Below are 26,699 nucleotides of genomic sequence, written 5' to 3'. Positions count from 1 at the left end.
CGATAATAAGTGAATATCATTTCACAGTGTGAAACTACAGTAGACTTCCGAACATTACAAATTCAATCTAAAACTAAATATACAACCTTCTGTTGCAATAGAGGGATAAGGTCAGGTAAAAAACTTATTCTTGAAGCGATTTTTGAACAACGCTTTTCGACATCTCGTACCGTCTACGATCTATGAAAATAAGTATTGAAACCAGAAGTAGTAGGAATTTACACCATTTCCAATTTTAATAAAGAGATAGGTGGAAATAATGTGTTTCTTTGAGACCCTGAATCGATTTCCAAAAACTTTGTGTCGCTAGTTACTACTGTTTTTGTGCTATGACCATTACTGATGAAACCATAAAATAGTTCATTTCAACCCAGGGTGCGAAATCGTTTGAAAATGGTGGGGGAAAAGGAGTTCGAGTTATTTGTCCGAACATTTTCATTACAATTGTATTTTCACTTCAAAAATCGTAACTTAACAGACATGTGCACAGTTTCGTAGTAAAACTATGGTTGCTTAGAAGAAAAGATTGATATAGCCTAAAAATTTAGTCGTACATTTTCTTTTCTTATAAGAACAGTCCAGTTCTATGAGTTTTCCTCAGAATATAGGTCTGTACTTAAAAATTACTTGTTTTCTTGGGGGGCGGGGGAGGAGGTTAAAATAACATCAGTTCAATACTACATAGACGTCCTTCGAAAATGAACTTAAAAATGTCAAAACAAATGGGTTGGTTATTGGAGACATAAATTTTGACATATTAAGATATAGGTACGACGAAAATGTAGACAACTACTTAAACATACTTTATAAAAACGGGTATATATCATGTATAAATAATTATACAAGAGTAACTGAAACAACTAAAACATGTATAGATCATATCTTTTTAAGGCAAAAATATAATCAAAATGTCACTGCAGCAATATTGCATACGGCAATTACTGATCATTATATTACTAGTGTTAACTTAAATATGGAAATTGCCGATAAATCAATAACAAACAAACCTAGAACTATTATAGATTACCAAAGACTAAAAAATGAAATACAGAAGTGTAGTTGGTTGAATGTGTATCAAAGTTTGGATGTAAATTTAGCTACTTCAGCTTTCATTTCGACATTACAAAAATGTATTAAAACTTCACAGATAGTAATTGAAAAAACTATCCCAAAATATCGTAAGTTAAAGCCATGGATAACTGATGAATTGATATTACATATACGAGAAAGAGACAAATTAAGCAAACTTGTAATAAAAAATAAAGATAATCTAGAAATAAAAGAACATTACAAAAAATATAGAAATAAGGTAACTCAACTGATAAAAATGGTAAAAAATGAGTACTATAAAAAGCAGATTGTTAATTGTGAAAACAATACAGGTAAATTATGGAATGTAATATTAAACATTATTGACAAAAAAGAAAACAAAAGCATGGACATTAAAGTAATACAAACGGCTACGGGTAACATTAAGTTTCAGCAATATCCTAAACTAGTAGTTGACACATTCAACAAATATTTCTGCAATATAGGTGAAAGGTTAGTAAAAAATGTAAATTTAACCAAAATAAATGAAAATCTAGGAATCAAAGCTACAAATAGTATGTTTTTTACGCCTATTACTGAACAAGAAATCTCATTTTATATAAACCAACTAAAAGCAAAATCGGCTTCAGGACTAGATGAAATAACTGCTAAAATATTGAAAAATGTAAAAGAAGAAATTAATAAACAACTGTTGCATATATATAATATGAGTTTAGAAACAGGTATTTTCCCTAATCAATTTAAACTAGCACTCGTGAAACCAGTATATAAAAAAGGGTCAAGAAAGGATCTCAATAACTATAGACCAATATCGTTACTTAGTAATTGTGCTAAAATATTAGAAAAATGTGTTAAAAAGAGATTAGTTTCCTTTGTTGAAACTAATAACATACTTGCATTAAATCAGTTTGGTTTCAGAAAAGAGAGAAGTACATCTGATGCAATTTATAAACTAACGGAAATAATAACAAATTACATGGATCATAATGAAAAAGTAATAACAATATTTTTGGATTTAACCAAAGCATTCGATACAATATCTCATAATATATTGTTAACTAAGCTAGAACATTATGGAGTAAGGGGTGTAGTACTCTCGTGGTTTACTAGTTATTTAAGGAATAGATTGCAAGCTGTTAAAATTGGAAATGTTATGAGTGACTTAACACAGGTTAGCTATGGAGTGATACAAGGATCAGTATTAGGTCCAATTTTATTTATAATTTATATAAATGATTTGTACAATATAGGCATTGATGGCTATATTCAATCTTTTGCAGATGACACCACTATAACAATAACAGGGAAAAAGTGGGAAGAAACTTATAAAAAAGCGGAAATAACAGTAAGGAAAGTAAAACAATGGCTTGAACAAAATTCCTTGGTACTAAACTTAACGAAAACCAATTATATTGCTTTCTCACCAACAATAAGCGGACAGCCACAAAATTTTGTCTTAAAATATCATAACTGTATTAATACTTTAGACTGTAACTGTGATATAATAAATAAAGTAACTGAACAAAACTATTTAGGAGTGAAAATTGATAAACATTTAAAGTGGACATCGCATATTCAACATGTAGCCAAGACATTAAGAAAATTGCTGTATAAATTTGTACAATTAAAAGGGTGTTTAGAATTAAAAGTTTTACGTATGGTATATTATGCACTAACACAAAATATATTACAGTATGGTATCTTAAGTTGGGGATCTGCTTATGAGACGCATATAAGACTTTTAAAAGTTCAGCAAAATAATATTATAAGAATATGTTTAAATAAAAACAAAGAAGACAGTCTAGAAAACCTGTATAGAGAATTTTCAGTCTTAACTGTTGAAAAATTATATATAAAAGCAATCCTACTCTATGTAAAAAAACATGAAAATGAATGGAATAAAATTTCTCATGGGTATGGAACAAAAAAAGTAACTCAAAAAGATCTTGAAACAATAAAAGTAAATAAGGGTATATCACAAAATCAAACATATTATTTGGCTCCGAAACTTTATAATAATACTCCAAAAGAAATTAGGGAAGAAGGAAAAATGCATAGATTAAAAATACTAATAACTAATTGGTTAAAGGAAATAAAGAATGATGACTTAAGAGCGTTAATGTATTAAATTAACGTATTAAATTAATGTATTAAATTAGTAAATAATCGACAAAGTCACTTGAAATATGCTTATCTACAACTACTGAGGTTTATTTTTTTAATTATCTTTTTAAAAAAAGGAAAAAATAGAGAAGGGGAAGGGAAAAGAAAAATAATGGAGGAGAAAAGGAAGAAAAAGAGAAAAAAAGAGGAGAAAATGGTAAAATTTCACTTATATATATTTTATGAAGATGGTGTCTCACTCACAAGCGAATGCTTCTGTGAAGAGCCATCTATCATAATCATATTATGTCATTAGGTTGTATTATGTATGTGTCTTCTTGTTGAAAGATAATGTAAAATTAATAATAAATGTAAATGATAGTTAATTAAAATTGTAGTAAAAAAGTAACAGCTATAAAAATGATTTATAATATAATACTGATTAATATTAAAGAAACCCTGCCAAGGACTGGAACCTCAAGGAGGTCCGGAGGTTACCAGTTGTAGTGCTAATAAATGTAAAAGAAAAAAAATTAAATAATTTTATAGTTGTGGTGTGTGTATTAGAAGTGTTTCCACCAATATATATATGTATGTGTCTGTCTGTCTTTATGTATTTCATAGTATGTGTTTTAATGTTTTTTTTGGGCCTCGTGGAATACCGGAGGCCATGCGGCCATATAGGCTGGTAGGTAAACTAAGTTTTTTGTATAGGCCTGATAATAAGTCTCCGGAGTACCGGAGAATTTCCGGCCTAAAAATAGATACACTATTTGTGTGTGCCCACTATGTTCTGTATTGTTACTTATATAAATAATAATAAAAAAAAATGTATAGCGATTTCTGGGTTTCGATGAAAATGGCTGAAATCTGATATATTGTAGATATTGTGATCCTGAGAAAAAGTCTTAAGAGACACAACCGCAAGTCACTAATCATTTGGTCACAACAGGGTTACTTTCTTAAAACAGCCATGCGTAACGATGTTCTGGATTTCTGTAAGAATGAGTAAATTTGTGATATGTTGTAGATCTTCTAATCGTGAGAAAAAGTCTTAATGGACACAACCATCAAGTGTTGACCTTATGGCCACTACAGATCCGGATTTCTGAAAACAGCCGGGTATAACGATATTTTTGATTACGATGTAAACGAATGAAACTGTGGTACGTTGTAGATGTCATGACCCTTGATCTTCTACAACCAGTGCGTGCATTTTATACTTCGGGGTCTGCGGCTCAAAGTTGAGCCAGCAGTTTAAACCTCCATCACTTCGCTCCTAATTAATCTAAAGAGATGATTTAGGCATCTGTCTCTTTAGGAAGTGATCAAACTTTTTAATGGTGTGCATTTCGTTTACATCGGGAGTCCATCAGCAGAAGGGTAAGGGGAGAGGTTAGATGTACTAGTTCGACCTCCCCTCAGAATTTGGGGAAGGGAGACTCTCCCTCCAACGGAGCTACAAGCATAAAAAGTAGTATCAATAAAGATAAATAAACATCCTAACTAATGATACCCTGTGTATGGCCATTCTTGCGCACGACAAATAACAGTGTTGCCAACTTCGAGAAAATGTCTTTTTTATTTTATTTTTTAAATTTCTTCTTCTTTTACAGGTTGGCACGAGATGCACAAAAGTTACCTCTTTGAAATTCGTCTCATAAGCTTTCAAATGAGGTATGGCTTGTATCTCTGTGCCAATAAGGACGTCAGGGTACCAAAATATTTCGAAAAATGTGTACAGAGTGATTCTAGTAGGAAACACATTCGGAATTTTTTCTCACTTGGTATTGATGCATGGTTGTACAAATTGAAACTTTTTCTCAGGATCAGAATATCTACAACATATCACAGTTTCAGCCATTTTCATCAACATCCAGAATATCAGTATCTTCGGGTGCTTTCAGAAAGTGATCCTGTAGTGGCCAAATGGTCAGTGATTGATGGTTATGTCCGTTAAGACTTTTCCTCAGGATCAAAATATCTACAACATATCACGGTTTCAGTCATTTTTACTGAAATCCAGAATATCGTTATCTTCGGCTGTTTTCCAAAAAGTAGTGGCCAAACGGTCAGTGATTTTTGGTTTTGCCCATTGAGACTTTTTCTCAGGTACACAATATCTACAACATATATCATGATTTCAAGCAATCCCACCAAAATATAATTTCCGTAATAATTGTGCGGGGTCTTTTATCATTTCGAAGGGAGCCATTGCCCCCTGAAACTCTTTTCTCGAAAAAACGACAAAACCTGTATTTCCTACTTTGAAGTCATCTTTGCATCGGCAGAGTTTCGTTTCTTTAATGTGGCCCTTTTAATCAAGAGGGCCCATTTTAGAAAAGGGGGCCTTTGCCCCTTAACGTCTTTTCCAAAAGAAACATAAAAATGTGTCGATTTATTTTCGGTTTACTATATATGTGCCAAGTTTGAAGAAGATTTGATGAGTTAAAACCGTTGTGAAGCTATCTCCTTTACATTTTCATTTTTTTTTCTGGAAAACCTGTTTTTGCCACAAAGTCTTCAGTTTTTTCAAAACTATGGCAACCAATGACCGTTCGGGTAGGTTCCAAGTTCCTTTATACATATTTAACTACGTAAATCAACATTATACATTTTACTTTAATATCACGTTTATATCAACATGTATTCCAACACCAATGTCGGAATACATCCATGTGTAAGAAAGAAAAAAATTGAGCCCTAACTTTCTCCCAATTAATCATCTTTTTTTTTTTCTGTTACTTTAGAACTGGGATAACGAACTGGAAATTATCGCTCAGCGATGGGCAGACCAATGCATTTTCGCCCACGACTGCCATAAAAGATCAAGTAAGTATTTCCTATTTTTCGATATGATTTTTGTAACAATTTAATAGAGAAAATAATATACATATATATCATATGTTACATGTTATATTTGGAATTTTCCCTTAAGTTTGCTTTCTTCAAGAAATGGATTTCTTTGAATATTTTAAATAAAACATTAACACAATATGACTTGGTAGTATGACGTCACCAACTTTGAGATTAGTTTTTTATTTTCCATTTTATGGATCATGCTGTAAAACTGATCTCTAATAAAACTGATAAGACTAGAATAAGTATAAACAAAGTTACAAGGAATTGAATATTTTATTGTTTCGAAGGATTTTATTTCGAAAAAAGTGTTTAGATAAGTATCATATCGAATTGCGTACATGGTTTTCAATAGACACAAGGATCACAATCCCGTTTACAGCAATTGATTTCAAACCATTCGGAACATACAAAAAAGATTATAAAATTTGATATATTGCTTAAAATGTAATTAAACAATTTTTGTTTTACTTTGCTTCTATAACATATATTGGTAGGTGTATTTCCAATAAGCTCTTGGAATTACATAATTTTAGCAGTGTTGCAAACTTTCTACCATATGTTCAGAACAGTTTAAGGTATGAAATTGATGTGATATTATGATATTCACAGCAAACGATATTGAAAATCATCTATGTACTTACTACAATTATATGTACTTACTTAGGCAGGTTTTCGAGATAAAAATTTTTGAATAAAAGCAAAATTCCAATCTATTGTAACCTTGTTAGTATTCACTCGAAATATGTCGACCTATCTGTCTCACTTATGTTTTTACTGCTGTAGAGGACACCAAAATTTGGATGTTTGTGATGCTGTATCATCCTTAGTTTGTAACACTGCATGGCAAATGTCGTTTGTTTACGTTTAACACGTAATATTTAATTTATGAAATAATATAAGTTAGAGCTATTTGAAATAAATACAACTTTATGTTGAGTTAACTACACTGTTAATGTTGTAGTATCGCATAATAGAAGAAACGAAGTCTCTCTGCCGATATTTTGATAGAAAAAAATCAAAGATTTTTGTCGTCCATTTATTTAAAAGTTACAACTGTTGTGTTTTTGAGACTGCAAAATGTCTTGAAAAATGGAAGTTAATATTTTGAAGAGGATAATTACCTGGAATAAAATTAATCCCCTTTATTGGGGTGCAGACTAATTTTAAAATTTAAATGAAGTCTAAAACGAACAGGCTAACACTCTTTACTCCCTTTTCAACGAAGTTCACCTGGAATTCAACTTATATCATCTGACAGAGCCTCCCTTTTAGGTGCAGCGCTACACACTGATACTCGACGAATTCTGTTATTGGACAAGATATCTAAATTAGATCTCTTCTTCACTCGACTATCTAAGATATCTACCCACTCAGCCTTTTATCTCCTACGGGCCTCATTAGCCATTCCTAGACTGTTATATTTCCTTCGTAGTTCTCCATCCTGGCGTGGGACAGATTTTTTGGAACAATACGATGAATCTATCCGAATTAGCCTAGAATCTCTTCTCAACCTCTATCACTGATAGCTCATGGCTACAAGCATCTCTCCCAGTTGATCACTGAGATCTAGGAATTCGTCGAGCCCTTGACTTGGCTACTCCATCTTTCCTTTCATCCATGTATAGCTCTATGCTTTTGGTCACTTTTCTTCTTCGCCAGGATATTCATCAGGATTCAGAAGCTGAGATAAATGATTGTATCTGCCAGCGGATATCGTGCGGCTGACTCGATCTACCTGATCTTGACAAGAGAAGTTTTCAATCTTAATGGGACACTCCTCTTATAGACTCCAGATCATCTTCTATTCTTCAGTCCTCCATCAATCCTGAAGATAAGGCACGTCTTCTTGCGGTGACCACCAAAGATAATCGTCCAAAGATATTACGTCCAAAGGACATTTTGTCCAGAGACATTTAGTCCAAAGACATTTGGTCCAGGGACATTTTGTCCAAAGGACAATTCATCCAAATGACAATTGGTCCAAAGGACATTTCGTCTAAAAGACATTTGGTCCAAATGACATTTCGACCAAAAGTCAATTGGTCCAAAGAACATTTCGTCCAAAAGACAATTGGTCCAAAGGACATTTCGTCCAAAGACATTTGGTCCGAAAGACAATTGGACCAAAGGACAATTGGTCCAAAGGACATTTCGTCGAAAAGACAATTGGTCCTAAGAACATTTCGTCCAAAGGACATTTCGTCCAAAAGACAATTGGTAATTGGTCCAAAGGACATTTCGTCCAAAAGACAATTGGTCCAAGGGACATTTCGTTCAGAGATGTTTAGTTCAAAGCACATTTCGTCCAAAGGACATTTGCTCCGGTGACGCTTGGAGTCCGGGGTTTGTTTGTATTAGAAGTGTAAGAAAGTGATGCCTATAACATTATGACTCAGTTACCACCCTTTTCGTCCAAGATATTTCTTTCAAAGGACATTTCGTCCAGAAACATTTAGTCTAAAGACATTTGGTCCAGGGACATTTGGTCCATAGGTCAATTCGTCCAAAGGACATTTCGTCCAAAGGACAATTGGTCCAAAGGACATTTCGTTCAAAAGACATTTGATCCAAAGGACATTTGGTCCAAATGACATTCCGTCCAAAAGACAATTGGTCTAAAGGACATTTCGTGCAGAGATTTGTGTTAGAAAAGTGAAAAATAATGCGTGTCAGGTTTCTTTGAAGAAATACTGAGAATGGTGACAACCCTTTTCGTCCAAAGATATTTCGTTCAAAGGACATTTCATCCAGAGACATTTAGTCCAAAGACATTTGGTCTAGGGACCTTTGGTCCAAAGGACATTTTGCTCAAAAGACAATTGATTAGGGATGCGCTCGAGTCGAGACATGTCTCGAATCTCGACTCGACTCGACTCGAATTCGAGTCGAGATTCGAGTCGAGACACACTTTGTAAAATTCGAGACGAGTCGAGACAAACGTATTTCTCGACTCGAATTTTCGAGTCGAGACACGAGTCGAGTCGAGACGGCTCTTAAAAATCTCGACTCGACTCGAATGTCTCGAAAATCTTTCTATAATTTTTAATATTATTTTGAAGAAAGTATTCACTCAGAAACAGCCTTGAAACCAATTCCAGCTTTTATTCCTTCAGAAAGGTACAGAACGCATAAAATTAATAGTTAATCTTTAAAGATCAAGATTTAATTTTCAGCTCAATTCAGTTAATTAGAACTAATAGTTAATGTCGTTGTATTTGGTTATACTGCAAATATAATGATAATAATAATAATAATTGATTATCTAGTTTGTATAAAACTATTATCCGTAGTCTAAATCTAGTTTGTATAAAACTATTGCGATAAAGTGAACTTCATAAGTTCTCTGAATGAGCAGTTGGTAGCCTATAGTAATTTAGCATAGTTATAATTATTGTATTTTCGTTCCCATGAACGCAATAGGGTTACGTAACTTCTGGATTATTCGCATGCCCAACTATTCTGAGGCTTTAATATGTTGCAGCATATCACGAGCTACGGATAATATATAATGTAACATTTGTTGTAAATCACATATTATGATACGAGACTATTTTACATAGTATATCTTATCTTATATATAAAAGAGAACGCACAAATCCTTTGTTCCCTCATCACGCTAATACGGCTGAACCAATTTCTTTCATTTTTGGGGGGTTATTAGGATTTGGACCCTAGATGGTTTTTATCATATCACTTTAATTTTTAATTACCAGTGTCTTGAGATAATTGACCATTCAAGTGTCCATAACGTACAAATCCTTTGTTAGTTCATCATAGGTAAAAATAAACGTATTTATATGCAACCCGCATGACCGTGTCACTCGGCGGGTTAACATAAATGACAGGCGATATAATGTTAACATTTACTGCAATCTACTATGGTTTTTATCATATCACTTGAAAGCGAAAAAGTAAAAATTATCTAAGTAACAAAGTTTATTGCGTTCCGGGGTGACCGCAGCGAAGCGGGGTGAACGCTGCTAGTCTAATATAAATAAAATAAAGAGTTTGTTTGTGTGTTTGTCTGTCTGTCTGTGTGCGACCTGGGGAGTTCCGAGTGGACCGAGAGTTCCCAAAATTTGGTCACGGGTACCTTAGTCCAGGCCCCAGATCAAGACGAAGCGTTTTTTTTTAAATTTCGAACCAGGGGGGTCTCGGGGGGAACGTTTACTGGGACCGACATGGGGACCAGACAAGTTGACCGAGAGTTACCAAATTTTGGTCACGGATACCTTGGTCAAGGTCCCAGTCTAAGGCGAAGCGTTTTTGTCAAACGCCCCGATCTCAGGGGGGCGTTTAGCGAGACATGTAGTAAAAGTAATCCAAATTGATCGGCATTAGTGTCAAATCCATAGTTTTCACGATCGCTGAGATCAATGGTGACACTTCCATCAGCGATGACTTGCAAATTCAGCTACTACTGTATGCGGGCCGGGTGTCAGCGGGTGAGGAATACCGAGACATGTATAAATAGCCCATATTGATTGATACTAGTGTCAAATCCATAGTTTTCGCGGTCACTGAAATGAATGGTGATACTTCTACAGGTGTTGACTTCCAAATACAGCCCCCATGCGAAGAATGGGTATATTAAGCTAGTATTACAATAAAAGGACTGCTTGGATGCCAAGAACTAGTACAGATAAGTACCATTCACTTCTATGAATAGGTATTTTTTAAAAGGATTTTTGTAAACACTAAGTTATAAAACAATGAACTACATACAATAGTTATGGTTTTGGTTCCCAACATAAAAGAAATATGGATTGTTCATGAGATATTGAACTTCAACTTTCACTCCTGGAAAATTTCAATTTTGGAGTTAGGCCACTTGGCTTCAAAGCAGTTCGCTGTAAGATAAATACATTCCGCACATTAGTAACATAGTTGTTCAGGGGCCTTCGATTTCCAACCTCTCAAATGAAATCTGAACGATTGCTTGATACATGCTGACTATATAGGAGAAATAGTGTATTAAGTTTTCGAGCTTTGGTGCGTATCCGTATTTACACTCTGATATAACTTTAAGTTCACACTCAAATCGAGCTAATTGTTTAATGCATTTCGAAAGCTTTTGTTTTTATGCAGCTCATTAAGGAAAATCTATTTCATAATCGTAACATTTATGTACTAAGAAACTATGAACGTAAAGTGGACTCGACCTAGCCCCGTGGCCGCTGCGACTCAGTGGCACAGCTCTCAGCATTGGTGTGTGAGGACTCTGATTCTGTGTGTGTGTGTGAACTCCGCGGCTAGTGTACGCGTCTTTGCCGTGGAAGACTCGGGTTCAATTCCCGGCGCGAGCTCATGTAGTTCGGATTCCACGTTAATCAGTAGGTCTACATTTCATATATCCTCGCTGCTGAAAGAGACGGTAAAGTCAAAATCAACTCAACAATATATATGTGTGTGTGCTTATGTGAATTTCCTCGTGGCTGTATGGTTAACACATACGCCTTGATCGCGGAAGACTCTGGTTCGATTTACGGTGGAAGCTCATGAAGTTGTTACCGGTATCCCACTTTAAACTGTAGATCCATGCCTCATATAACCATAGATATAATATATATGCCTTTGATACACTTATTTTCCGACTTGGAAGCCATCGAAAATTTCCGGACACAGAGTCCCGTAGACCGAAAATGAGGAACATGGGTACAGAGTAAAACAGCCATAGAAATTTAAGCTTTTTAGGCTAACTTAATCCTTACATATAATGCAACTAGCTTGGCCAAGTTATAATGGAGGAAATGCTATCATTGCAACACTCTGAGAATAGAAAATGTTCGTCAGGTATTACTATCCCCCCTCTCCTGCAGAATGAAAACCCTGACTAAAACTATATATAACTATTTTGTGTAATGTAACAAACAGTGGCGGATAGTATTCATGTTTCCTTGCAGAGGTCCTTACGAGGGTTCGCTTCCATCTTCCTCTCCCCAAGAACTAAAATAAATTAAAAAATTGCTATTACTTGTTAATCTTGCACAAAGGACGCAATTAAAGTCCCGGTGTAACACCCCTTCACATTTAGATTTTTCCCCTGGAAGAAAACCAGTTATTATTGTGTCTTGATTTCTCAGTCTCACCTACATAAACATAGGAATAGAATTACAGGATAGGACATGTTTAGAGTGCTTGCACGTGACATCTAACTATATTTCTCATCAAATGTGTCACAGATGAAAATTTCCGTTTGTACTGCCTCTATTTTCTGGTACAAATGTTTCATTTATGTTATGTTGCTAAAATTCGTTAGGAAACAAGTACAGACTGCGCCTGTGTGCCTGACAAAACGTAAATGTACTGGATAATTATTTCTTCACTTTCTTCCAGAAAAAAAAGTAACCCATCTCATGTCGGCTAACAAAAGGAGGTAGCGGACCAAAGATAGCCGTTGTTTACCTAAGGTCGTTACACAGCAGGGATTTCATTCAGTCAGAGAGAAAAGAAAAAATAATTTAAGGTTTCTACATTTGTTTTGAACTGCAATATACTTCTTCCTTTTATTTTAAGAACCATTTCCTTCTCATCTGTCTGCATCAAAAAAAAAAAATGCAAAAAATCACTAGAATGTGCCTATTTACCCAAAGTACGTACTAGATCACTAGTTCAATAGTAAAATCACTAAATCTAGTACGAAATCATAAATGTGGCATCCCTGGGTTGGAGCGAAAGTAATGGTTGGAGTAAAAACTAGTCCGTATTTCTACTGCGTTCTGTTGTTGAATTCACAGAAATGTTCAAAAATAAATTCAAGAAGTAAAACACGATCCTACAAAAGACTGTTTACTTGCTCACTGGTTTTCGTATTGTGAACTGAAACTCAAGTGCGCAGTCATGTTGAATACTTCTGTCCCTTTCTACTTTACAACTTGAGGTGGGATGAGGGTCAGGATAGATCTAGTGATATAAAGCTAAAGGAAGTGCTTCAGTACAGAGTCGGAAGCAGTATGTATTGTTCATACTACTTACAACGTTACCCCCACATAAAATATAAATTCACCCTTTCTCCCTTCCCTTTTTCGAATATAATGAACCGACTCTTTTGCTGAAGAAAGATGCTAAAAGAAAATTGAAACATCTGTGTCTAAACTTTCTTTGAAGTGCAGTCTTTTGTATTTGTAAGGTTTTGCGAGTGTTTTCAAGATAGCCAAATCTTTTACCATGGACTCCTGCTGCGAACTGACCGTGAGTAAACACCCGATCTCGCTGTGCTCAATTTCTCTCGCACACGTGAAATGGGTTTGTTGTTTCCAAAACAAATAGGAAGTTACCTTGTGCTTTTGCATTTCTGCACGCATACAGGTACCATTGTTGTTTTAATGATCAGAAGAAATATCAAAACCATCCGATATATAGGATACGAAACAGCTAACACAGGGAGGCAAAGATAAAAGTAGGCCTATACCAAGTTTTCCGCGTGGTATCATTATGGAGAATAAATATTTGATAAAGCCACGTAGATGCGCTTAAACCTATTCCATCTGTCCTTATAACTTTTCTGGTCTCATCAATTTCTCAGGAGAATACGTACAACATATGTCCAAATTCCATATATACTCTTTCTAAACTAATGAGTAAACTCATTAAGAACACCAACTGATATCAATAAACAGGAAAGAAAACAATACTTTATACTTCTATCATTTGGTACACATCTCATTGAAGCACAGCTTGTTTCTTTTCGAAATAGCTCCTTCGTGTCACAGCTGTGGTTAGTTTCGTTTTGTGTTAGGATGAAAGAGAGAAATGCAACATTTGCTTCGCGGTGAAGTTATATATATATTATTAAGATGAGCGGTGATAAGCGAGGTTTAACAAAGAGTGCCTTTCGGATGCACAATTTAACGGGTAGTTGCAGTCCGTGTTGAGAATCGAACCAAAGCTATGTAAGACATGTTATGACAAATCCAAAAGGTGTGTTGTATCGGTGCAGTACCAGTTTTTCACGTTTTTCAAAATGTTCCAAAACCCAAAGAATAATCTTTAATTTCTGATATTTTAGTCGTCACAAATTACAATTTTATAATGTAGTCAATGTTTATAATTACTGGGCAGTTGGGCGTTTAAACTAATGACATCATAATAAAGTCAAAACCATAATTTTGAGTTGAATTGATTCTCAGTTTAACGTCGCGTTCAGCAGCGAGGCTATGTGAGACGTGGACCTACTGATTAACGTGGAATCCGAACCACATGAACTCCCACCGGGAATCAAGCCCAGGTTTCCCACGCCAAAGGCAAGTATGCTAACCGTTAGCCACGAAGGAGCTCCACCATAATTTTAGTGGGCGATAAGAAATATCTCGCCAGTGCTTTTACAATAAATAAAATTTTATAAGTATTAAAGAATAGTGGTAAGAGATTTTATAATAGCTCTTTTATTTATGAGATATGAGTATTTAAAAAAAAATAAAGAATAGGTTGGCGGAACCACAAAAGAATCGTAAAATAAACTTTCTAATAAATACATACGCACCTTACTCACCTTTTATAATTGCCATGCTTACGTTCTCCATAAAAACATAAATTCTCTTTTAGTTATACTTTACACAAGATCATGAAGTGGGTTCAAATTTAATTAAAGGCAAAATACAATACAATAATCCACAAATATTGCCTCAAGTGAGTTTAAAGATTTCTAAACACTAGTACGAAACCGGGCTCTGCCGTTGCGATCGATTTACAGGTCTTGAGACGAAAGTAAAAAGGGACTTACGCACACAGTAAGTAAAAAAATTAATATGCCTGTAACTTTCCCCCAAATGGATGTATCTTAAAACTAACCTCACCATTATTTTTCTAATTAAATTCTAGCCCGAAATTATGTATCATATTATCCTATTCCCATTTTGAAAACTTGACCTTAATTCAAAATGGCGGATTTCAAGATGGCTGCCATCAAGGTCATATCTACCATACGACTTCCCCCCAGGACTTATATCTATCCACATGGTTTTTCTTCACTTTTCTTCATTAACGCTCCGTTTACAAAGGGTAGTAAGGGACTTCTGTAGTAATCTCTAATAACCACATCACAACTCTTAAAAGTTATTTAAAAAAAATAGAAAACATGCACCATGGCAAAAATTTGTCATCACAAGTAGTGATGCATACATGCCTTCTATCAGCAAAAAAAGTTTCATTGAAATTGGAGCCGGACATTTGAGTGATGTCCCTTGTGGGATGTGATTGAACGTGACGTCAGAACACATCGCCCCCCTTCCCGAGATTTACGGGAATTAGGTGACCTGAGTGAGCACACGTGCTGCCAGCTCTCTCCAGCGACCTATCAAGGATCATTGCGTGTATGCCAAGACGTGTCGCCGTTTTTATCCATGCCAAAAGTCGACATACTGACAATTAGGTAGGTAGTCATGATGGTCTGGCTGATGTGTGCGTATATTTTAACTCGTACATTTTGTCTCGACTCGAATTCGAGTCGAGTCGAGACAGAGAGTGTCGAGTCGAGACAGAAACATATTTTCGAGTCGAGACACGAGTCGAGACAACATTTTCTCGAGACGAGTCGAGACAGGCTTAAATCTCGACTCGACTCGACTCGAATGCATCCCTACAATTGATCCAAAACATATTTCGTCCAAGAGACATTTGGTCCAAACGACGTTTCGTCCAAAAGACAATTTTTCCAGTGATATTTCGTCCAAAGGACATTTCGTTCGAAAAACAATTCGTCCAAATGACATTTCGTCCAAAGATATTTGGTCCAAAGGACATTTCGTCGGAAAGAAAATTGGTTCAGTGACATTTCGTCCAAAGGACATTTCCCCCAAATGACAATTGGTGTAAATGACAGTTCGTCTAAAGACATTTGGTCCAAAGGACATTTCGTCCAAAAGACAATTGGCCCAAGGGACATTTCGGCCAGGGATGTTCAAAGCACATTTCGTCCAAAGGACATTTGGTCCGGTAACACTTGGGGGTCAGGGGTTTGTTACTATTCGAAGAGTAAAACTGATGCCTATAACTTTATTACTCAGTAGTCTCTTACTTCTAAAGGAAATTTGAAATAAAGATTTATTCCGCAATTTTCATTTCGATAGAACAAATATATGCTGAGATATTCAGAAAAACGTAGATGCCTGAAAACAAAATGGCCGCAGCCGCTGCGTCAAAATGAGGTGTTCTAAAACATTTTTCGCGGTTTTGAAGTACTCTTTTATAGGATATACAATAATTAAAAAAATATATTTTTTGAGATTGTCGACTGCACATGCTGGATCAATTCGAATGTATTGGCTAAATATAGAATGGAGGGCACCTTTCTACGCTTTCATCAATAATTTTACAAAAATACACCCGTTGGTTAAGGAATTCGCCTCCTCCCGAAATAATGATAAACAACCCTTTGAAGAGCAAACTCCCATTTTAATTGGGGGCAACATTGCATCCCCATGGGATGTGAATCCTCTATTTGGTTTAAGTACTGTACTATTCCGAGAAAATAAATATGAAAGCCAAAGTATATACTGCATTTGTATTTTAATAACTCTAAAATAAAAAATACAAGAAAAATGAACAATTTTGGTTTGTCATGCAGCTCTATAGTTATGTAGAAACGTCTGCCAAAGTTACATACTATCAATAGTCTACGAATAGAAACCAGTCTTGGGGTTAACCTGAAAACAAACCTATATTCTACACAAAATGTTCCAACTTTCACTTTATATTTGTCAATCACTTATCACAATGTTACAGCCAAGTATGTGACTGTTTAGGAGTATTATTAACAGTAAAAAGAATATATTTGACACATGTATATTTTTCTGTTCTCAGTATTTCTTCAAAGAAACTTGACACACATTATTTTTCATTTTTCTAACATAAAGGTTCGAACACCTAATATTTCACTTACTCAAATTTAAACTCAATTAATTTTAGTTAAGAGTACTTATTTTGAAACTATTTCATTCTCAACATTAAAATTTTAGATACCTTGTTAGCAGTTATTGCAGCAACATACTTCACATCCCAATCTTTCCCTCATTCCTTTTGTTCGTTCTGAAATGTAGGTAATTTTAAGTGGTAGCTGATGGCACAAAGGTACCTGCGCACATCATCTCTGTAACTTCTGTAATTCCGAACGATTGTTTGTATTCTTGTGTCATTCGTCACATATTTTTTTGAGACAGGATTGCGAATATGTTGTTGACCACCACGCAACTGAGTAATTATGATTTCTACGTCTCTTTGCTCGTTCTTGATATTTTCAAGGAATCTCCATATTGTTGCATGATGAACGCTCACCATCTTCTGAAACTTCGAATGAAACGCTTCAACGGTGATTGTGTTTCCTTCTTCGCCTTGAAGTGTGCTGTCATAAACATTCCACAATTCGGGAGGGAAACCTGGAGGGACAGGTCCTCTTCTTCCTCAGGCAGGCCTTCCTCTAACGTAATTCGATTCCATGTAAAAAACAATATCTTAAACTGAATCGCTCATATCTTCAGTGATATTATGAAAATTATCTAACAAGTCATCCAATGGAATGAAGAGCAAAGCAAGTAGCATTCGCACTTCGTTTCTCACTCTTATATTTTGAGGATCATTGTATTCCGGTACGAGTCCATGATTACAACATTGACGCCAAATTGCTTGTGGGAAATGGAACAAGCATTCCTTGACCATTGTATCTGGAAACGCCTCTCGTGCTGCGTTTATATCAGCTGTTTCGAAATCCATTAAGACTTTTGTTGGATGAAGGAATTTCATATTCAGTGCCATAGTTCTTGAGTACTTGGTAAATGCGTGAATATGCATCTTCAGTTTTTCTGACAGTGAGACAATATAAGAATGGAAAGCAATGGTCCATAAATATACCATGTATTGTAAAAAGCTGCAAAAACAGTCTAGATACAGTTTTAAACGTACCGTCACAAAGTATTCTAGCACTTTGAGAGAGGAGCACTAAGTCATCATGGGTAAACCACATTAAGATTCGGTTTGGATCATTCAGTCCAGAATCAAACTGGAAGAAGATATCGCCGACCTCACTAACTGTATATGGTGGACAATCTCACATAGTTGAAGGTTTTGGGGCAGACGAGGATGGTTGTGATGCTGATGACGCCAGGAAGTAATCTACACCCCTCTAACACCCCCTAACACCCCCTAACACTCCCCCAAATTTCTTTGCACATATCCCTGCATGGAAAAGAAATACTCCCCCAAATCCAATTGTATCAATCAGTATCATATAGGTTATTTATTTACATCAAGTTAAAAAAAGGTTTAGCGTTTAGGAAAGAAGGCAATATTCTTATTTATTTATTTCACTTTAAAATACGAAGCGACCTCGTTCACATGTACGGTTTCGAGAACCACATGACCTCATTGTTTCGGGCGGTATTTCGATCAAAACAAATGAAAAAACAGACCCGTTCATACCTACCCTCCTATGCTCCGCGGTCGCTTCCGAGAAAAGAGATTGATGGACAGATGCCGATGACTGGAATTGGCAACGTCTTAAGCGGTCATTCACCTACGTCCTCCTGAATAATGAAAAAGGTGACAATATCATAAGCCTTTACCAGATTCAGTTGGTAAGTGCTACTCTGCAAGTGGTGTATCAGCGGACAGAAGTTAGAAGGGTGTACTCAAAACGTTTTTAGAAGTGAAGAAATCGATCGATGTAAGAATTATATATATTTTAGGCTGAATCTAGTGTTATGAAGGAACGCATTTGTAGCTAGCTTAATTTTTGTAAAGTATATTTTTATTCACGTAAATTCATTGAACGGATTATTAAAATTAGGCTATATTAAGAAAAAGACAAAACAGAAAGATACAAAATATTTGTAAATTGAAAAACTGGATTTCTGGAAAACAATTAAATCAACGAATAATTTTCTTATAAAAGATATTCAGAGCTGATGACGTAGCCAGGAAGGGGCAGGAGCTTAGATTAAGAGATCAAACAATATTACAACAATTAACGTTAACAACAGGTTTAGAATATTAAAATAATGAAATTGCAACCAAGGGTGTCCATCAGAGAGGCAAGGTGGGGCGCTTGCCCCCTCTTTAGAGTAAATTGTGCTTCGGAAGATCGAAAATCCAATAGATATTTTAGAATAGTTACCGCAAAATTTGAGATTACATTTGAAATGTCGCTTATACTTGCCCCCCCCTTGAAAACCACAACATGGGCGCCCTTGATTGCAACTATGTACAGTATTAATTACTAATAGTCCAGGAAATCTAGAGCAATTATACCCTTAACCTGGGGAAAATTGCAATAGAAGCTTCTAAAACAGTTTTTGATTCAGGAATCACTGAATGACATATTCAAAATCCGACAAAATCGGACCACGGGAACGCTCCCAAAAACGGTTTTCAAAATGGCGCACCATGATTTAAAAACCTTGCGTTTATCTTGCAATTTTTTTCTATATCTCGGTTTCCTGTAATACGATTTTGACGATTGTTTTTTTTTAAATCAAAGGCCATTTTAGGTACTATATTTTTTATTAGGAGCATGGATATCCTATGTCGTACAGTTTCTTGTGAAAAACAACATTTAAATTTAAATATCATAATTTCTTACATATACACCTTAAATAATTGTCTGTACCTCGTGTATCTGCAATCGGATTTACATGAAACATTTTTAAAATAAAAGCTACATATTAATGCTAAAGTTTTTAATAACAACACTTTTCTCCTATTTTACACTGTTTCGTGTGAAAAACTGTTAATTTGCAATCAACATATTTATTTATTTATTTATTTATTTATTCAATCATTTGATAAAAGTCAAATTAAAATATTGCCACTTCACTGTTTTATATGTGTGAGAATGCTAACAATGTAATTCATTTAAAAATTCGTATAACTCGTTTGTGCTTATCCTTTTGTATGCATAAAGTAAAACTTTTAAACTTAATCCAGCTTTTGTATATACCCAATAGTATTTTAAATAAAACTACATCAACATTATTCTACAGCAATTGTGTTTCAGGTAACACTGATTAACAGAGTTCACATATCAACTTTTAAATTAAATAAAATTACTTCAAATTATGTACATTTGCGTTAAAAAATTGAAGTTCGTAAAATACAAACACTAAAATGTGTGTAACGTTCCTCTTTGAGCGTTACATTTTCTCAAAGAGAATATTTGTGGAAATGTTTAATCAGCTCTTAGTTAGTGTTATTTTCTTTTATATTTTCTCAATTCTCGACTCTCGTGAAGGATTCAAGATGGTCGACAATTGGACTAATGTATGTAGTAAGAATATGCTACTTTTTCTTTGTATGTCTATGTTTCGCGTTGAGCGGCTTCTGTGAATAGCGCTGACTGTTTGAAATAATTTAAATTTTTGTGTTTCATGTAAACGGAGGGATTATTATGAACATGCATATATAAATGCTCACTCATATAATTTTTATTTTTATTTGGATATATATATTTTATTATTCAAATTGTTGTTTCGATACTACGCTCTGATGCGTAGTAAGGAGCGACCAATCAGAAAGCGAGCGGGCCGCGGAAACGTGCTCCCCTTTGTCTCAACTCTTTGTAACCAAACATGGCGGTAGTTAAGAGGGAGGCGTAGTTTTACTCCTGTCCTTTGGACACGAAATTATCGTGAATCGTGCAGTGAGTGATCGTTCTTTTATCACAAATGTCTTTAAGAGTTGCCATAGTCGAACAGTGTGCTAGGCTAATATATATATATCTAGTGAATTACAAGAGAATTTACCCGTAAACACTTGACCTGTGCGTGTTTGGAGTATGGCTGGGATTGGTGTGACACTCACTAACCACTGCTGTGATGGAAGCTGAAGTTCAATAGTCCTTTTGGTATTTGTCTCTGGGACTAAATTCGATTGGTGTATGGCCTTTTCCTCTTGACGTTGCAAATTTCCGTCTTCCGTCCCTACGCTTTCCTTAATAAGGAACTCTGTCCTCTGTTACTTGTCGTCAGTTCCGCCTGCTTCTGTGGGACTTAAATGTGCCTGACTGTGGTCGCTGCTGCGAAGGTGAACGTTGCAGCAGCTTTGCAGTGATAATTTTGTCTACCTGGCGGAGATAGTAGCGGAATGTATGTCCTTGCTATTAACCAAGGAGGGGTCACCGTTTGATCAACCTGCGCCGAGGTTATGGTTGCACATGTTACATGGTGAGATGTCGAAGAAGTCCTCTGAACCGGTTGCCACCCTAGGATGTCGTCCCGAATGGAGCCCGATGTACTGGTCCGGGGGGGGGGGCAATGTTGTCTACTTGTGAAGTAGGGACCCAGGTAGGGTGAGCTTTGGTCACTGTTGCAGGTAACTATATCTTATTCTCTATTCCGTCCTGTGAAGAAAGTAATGTCGGCCGAGAAGTGGTTAAGAACTTATCCACCGTTCATAAATTCGTCCAAGTTGTGTATGTCTACAATCTTTAAAGGTTATATTATTACTACCGTGTGTTTATTCTACTGTCTCAAGTCGTTTTATAAAGCAAAGTAATATACGTACATTCATTAATCATCGGTTCCTCAGTGTATTTACATATTGTGTGCATCAATTCTACAATGTCTATAATATTGTCGAAAGTAAATCTTGTCCGTAACATGTCCGAGTAAACGAAAGTGAGTCTCTATCCAGTAAGTCGAATCATACGCCAGCGGGGTAGTCTGATATCAACACCGTTTTCTTTCTTGCTTGAACGAAATTATGTCTGTCCAGTAGCGGGCATTCCGTATTGTCTAATATATATATATATATATATATATATATATATATATATATATATCACAATCCAAGTATTAAGTCGCCACACAACAAATTTTATGTAAATCTCCGAGTTGTCTCCATATCATGTTATATCTTAGCTATAATGTTTCTTACTAGTTTAGTAAGGCACGTCGGAGACGGTGGGCATACAGTAACACTCACATTTGGATGTGACAATGTCAGGGGTAGAGTCTAATTATTGGTTGGTCTTGTACTTCCTATAATGTTTCTGCAATATGTTATTATTACCGCCGCTGTTAATTACAAGTTATGTCGAGGGAATGCCCTCTTACCGGCCGGTTGTAGAAGTAGTGGAAACGTTATGCGTTTAGGGAGGAAGGTTAGTCGACACAGCCACACGCTTACTCCCTCTGCTGTGAGATGTTTTGTAAACAGTAATGAAATTGGTAATTCCTCTCTGTGAAGTAGCCTACTGAGCATTATGTTCTAATATTTAGCTGAAAATGTAAATAACTCTTCTATCGTTATTAAGGATATTGTTCAAATATTGTTGTTATTCATAATTTAGTTGTGTTGGCGCTAGAAGTTGTGGAATCTTTAAGACTGAATACATACATATATTTTTTTTTCTTTCCAACTGAGTCTAGCTGTCCATGTTCATTAATGTTAACGAGAGTTTCAATATTATACGTTATTACAGGAGAGCTAAATAAACAGAGTTGCAAGATATGTGGTGTTGTCCTGAATGATTTTTTTCTTCTTTCCTCTTCTTCCTCATTATCGACGATGCCATTAGTGTGGAAGAGTCTGGAGTTAAATAGCGTTGTGCTTACTGGTCTATAATTACAGCGTAAGAAAGGAATAATATCGGCGACCCAATTTTTTTCCTTTCCCTCTTCCCTTAACGTCAGCTACGGATACATCTTAAGATAAATAGCTCTTTTCAAGCTGGCTTCCCGTAGCCTAGAATGTTATGTTTCATGTGAATCATCCTCATCACTGTAATATTCATTATCAGCACAAGTTTGAATATTATCACAACCAGTGACTTGGCAGTCTCCAGAAGCAGCTGAACATGGCAATCCTTTACGCCTGCATCCACATCGAAGACTTGTCAGCTTTCCTCATCAGACTCTGAGATTCAAATAACGCAGGAGGATAAGAACAAAGTTCATAACACATCACATCTTCAAGATTCATATCCCCACCAGTAGGAACAGTCATCATTCTCTGAAAGAGAAATGTTGCATCTATTTGTATATCATCATTAATTGGACTCACAACAGCAGCATCAGATCCTAGAGTTTTCGCTTTGTCGGATCTTTTCCCAGAATATTTGAATACATAATTGCCCATCATTTTTTGAACGATGTCTGTACCAATGGAATACATTTCATCAACATTTACTCCAGTGTCAGCTATTACACCTGTGACGATGTTAGAAAGATCTGGGCCAGAATTGAATGGGGATATTGATTCTAGTCGGTCAACAACTTGTTTAATATCATTACTGTCCCTAGTTTGTGTACTTTCCCTCATTTCTTTGTGTTGTTCACTGCTTTCCAACAGACTTTTGGTGTATTCCTGCATTGCTAAGTTATGAGTAGAAGACACAGGAATAGAAAATAGTCATGTTGCTCTTTGAATCTCTGTAAATCCACTTCCTCGTGCAAGATTTCCTCTACTTTTCAGAGAACGCATTAATACTTGCTCTATCACCAGATTTGAACCTAATCCGGCCCATTCTCTATCACTTCTTCTTATCACAAACTTGCCTTCCTGGAACATTTTGTGAAAAACTGGATTTTCAGATTCCAAACTGAACATTTTCTGCAAATATAAATATAATTTTTTGAAGTAATTGTGATGTCCAGCTGCTGCAACTATTGGCAACTATCACAGATTGCAAATGTAAATCCCGTGAGCCAGTTCTATCTGCTGTTACTAAGTTACGTGCTACGTTGATAATTTGCATATACTTTTGCCAAAGTTTACTTGTTCTTGAAAAAGATTGAAGGTGACTTTTCTTCTCCTTCAAAGCAGTACTGATTTGAGATAATGCCCCAGATAGCTCCACGGCCTCAACATGTTGTTTGCCATTTATGACGTTATCTAGTAAGTTACAAGCTTCTTTAACTAGATGATGAGGAGATCTATCTTCATTTCGAGGGAAAACATCTGAAACCAATAAGGTACTAAGAGCTACATCTACTATCATATGCCCTCGCATTGCTCGAGAAACAGCTTTTCCAGACATCATATGCAGCACAGCATTTGATCCATAGATTTCTTGACGTACTTCAGATAGTCCTGAACCATTCATCAAAGTGCCTATTGAACCCAAAAGGTTGATCAGAGTATGAAATGTTCCTATCATTAAAACAATATCTTGGAGATCTTGTTGCTCATGGATAATTTGGGAAGCTTTCTAAAATAAAGACTGATCAAAAGTAATGATACAAGGGATACGTTGATCGTGTGCTAAATTATTCAGGTATTGCAATGTTGAGAGTATACATGTCATGTCACTAGCTGCCATATCAATGATAGGAATATATGTGATTGATGACACACCAGGATGTGAAACATTTGTTCCAGAATGAATTGTTTGCATAGTTCCTGACAAGCTTGGACCTGATCTTTTGGCTGCACATATTTTTCACAGAAGATTTAACCTACTTATAGAGGAAATGGGCAATATTGGAAGTTTCCTTAATGAAATCTCCCTGAGCATGCTTCTTGAATGTCTGTATTCCACAATATCAACTGCTGCAACATCTTAATGCCACTTTCAGCAATCTTACAGCGTTGAATAATTGGATGGATCTTGTTCTTTGGGGTTGTAGCTGCAATCATACCCATCCCATGAAAGATGTTCTTTCCATCCAAAGTACAAACATTGTGATCAACATTATCAGCTGCTAGAAGAACTGCAGTGTTGTTGGCAGTATTTAACGAGATATGGCTACCTGATACTGCAGCATTTCTTTCAAATCTAATTACTTCGGAATATGATGAACAATAACCAATACTGTGAAGCAAATCAACAAGGTATCTTGATCTAAAGTTGTGGTGCAGCTGAATAGCTAAACCAATCTGCAATGGACATAATAATACTCTAGGACGTATACCTTGCATAATGCTCTGACCAATTGAACCAATTTTTATAGAGGGATCCTTTCCCACAAATAGTCTTGACAACAGTAATTTCACTCTTAGGTACGTATTACAAAGTACTTTCTTCAGTAAGGTCACTTGGAAATGGGTATACATCCACACTAGAAACGTTGAGGGATTTCACCTCACTTCTGATTATTTTGGCTGCTGCTTCTATTAAGTATATCTTCTGTAGTTCAATATCACATTCTTTTGACTTTTGGTGATAACTTTGAAGAATTTCAGTGGCTGTATCAAGTAAAGTGACTACATCTGCCTTTCCACTTCCACCAGAAATAATAATTTTCTCTCCATAATACTTCAAAAGCTTCCTCTTCATATGTCTCCGATCATAGGCACAACTTCGACTCCCTTCAAAATATTCTTCCATTTTTGAAATCAGGTCTTCCATCAGCAGTTGTTCTTCATCATTATTTTCCAAGTACGAACAGGTCTGAAGGAATGCAAGGTACTGTTCTTCATTACTTGGCTGACCTTTCTTTATGTACTTATTGGAGGAAGAGTATTCACGGAGAATGTTCTTACCAGTTCGAAAATAGACACATAAGTGTTATGGTAGACGCAGTCCGCAGCATGAAGGTCACCAAGATAGTACTCTAAACGTCCTCGTACCTTAAATGAGCATTCATCACAACGATTTTCACAGCATTTTTTTTAACACTTTCAACAAATTCTGACGTACGTACTTTTACGTGCTCTGATGACGGTTTATGCTTCGAAGAAAAGTCCACAAATGTATCGCAAAACAAGCAATGAGTGGCACTACAAATTGGGTCTTCATTTAAACGTGCACTTTTTCTTGGTTTTGTTTCATCACTAGTCTGCCGTTTCTTGACACCAATATCCTTTGAATCTGTAAATCGTTTCCGACATGAAACATGGACACTAATACCAGGAACAGCAATAACATCACTTCCGCGCCTGTGGCTTGCTTCATTTATGCCATCTGCTCCTTTCTGTTTAATTTTAACTACCTCTTGCCTACTGTCCAATTTTCCTTACATATCACACAATATACAGATATCACCATTTTTAAATGTGTCATTTAATCAGAAAACAAAACCGAAAAAAAGCAAATCAAAAATAGTTGATCTTTAAAATATTAAAACCGTAAAATCAAAAATCAATAATAAAAACAAATTAAGAAAAAGGCAACTAACATAAAAAATAAACATTATTTAGAAATACAGGGTGGCCCAAACGTAGGTATACACCCCTGCATTGATCAAGTATAACATTCTAGCTTATGGGTTTATTTGCTTCGGCTGTTCCGGGCTTAAGGTATAAGTAAAAATACATTAAGAACAAATAATAAAGAAGCTAGGTGATAACAATAAGAAATGATATGAAATACAGGAGATCAGTACGGAACTGTATACCAACTTTTGGGTCACCCTGTATATTAGAACATTTGGAATAAATTTATACTATTTTTGGGAGGGTTATAATTCTTTCCCCTTATGATTTAGGAAATCTTATGTAGTTATATAATGTCCCCGATGGATGGCTCGTCGCCTTGTGGTGAAGAGGTCCCGGGTTCGATTCCCGGTGGGGTCATGTAGTTCAGATCCCACGTTAAACTATAGGAACCATCTTTAGACGTCACCATCAACAAAACCGTGAAAATCGGATGAGACGAACCCGAGATACAGAAGAAAATTGCAAGATAGGCGCAAGATTCTTTAACCATGGTCCGCCATTTTGAAAACCGTTTTTGGGGTTGTTCCCATGGTCCGATTTTGTCGGACTATGAATATGTTATTCAGTAATGATTCCTGAATAAAAAACTGTTTAAAAAG

The 26,699-nt window shown here is 35.7% G+C and overlaps 1 protein-coding gene across 2 annotated transcripts in view; it reads left to right on the top strand.

The window, feature by feature from the left end:
- The window catches only part of LOC145688978 (venom allergen 3-like), a 216,813-nt gene that overhangs the window by 52,056 nt on the left and 138,058 nt on the right, over window positions 1-26,699 (top strand). For both annotated transcript variants that reach the window (XM_081763134.1, XM_081763133.1), the window contains one exon: window positions 5,904-5,985. In XM_081763134.1, coding sequence (XP_081619260.1) covers window positions 5,904-5,985 — 82 coding nt within the window. The remainder of the gene's footprint in view (window positions 1-5,903; window positions 5,986-26,699) is intronic.

Source organism: Thermobia domestica, chromosome 7 (genome assembly GCF_964235325.1).
Source record: "Thermobia domestica chromosome 7, izTheDome1.hap1.1, whole genome shotgun sequence".
Classification (NCBI taxonomy): domain Eukaryota; kingdom Metazoa; phylum Arthropoda; class Insecta; order Zygentoma; family Lepismatidae; genus Thermobia; species Thermobia domestica.
This window is presented reverse-complemented; position numbering and strand designations above follow the sequence as displayed.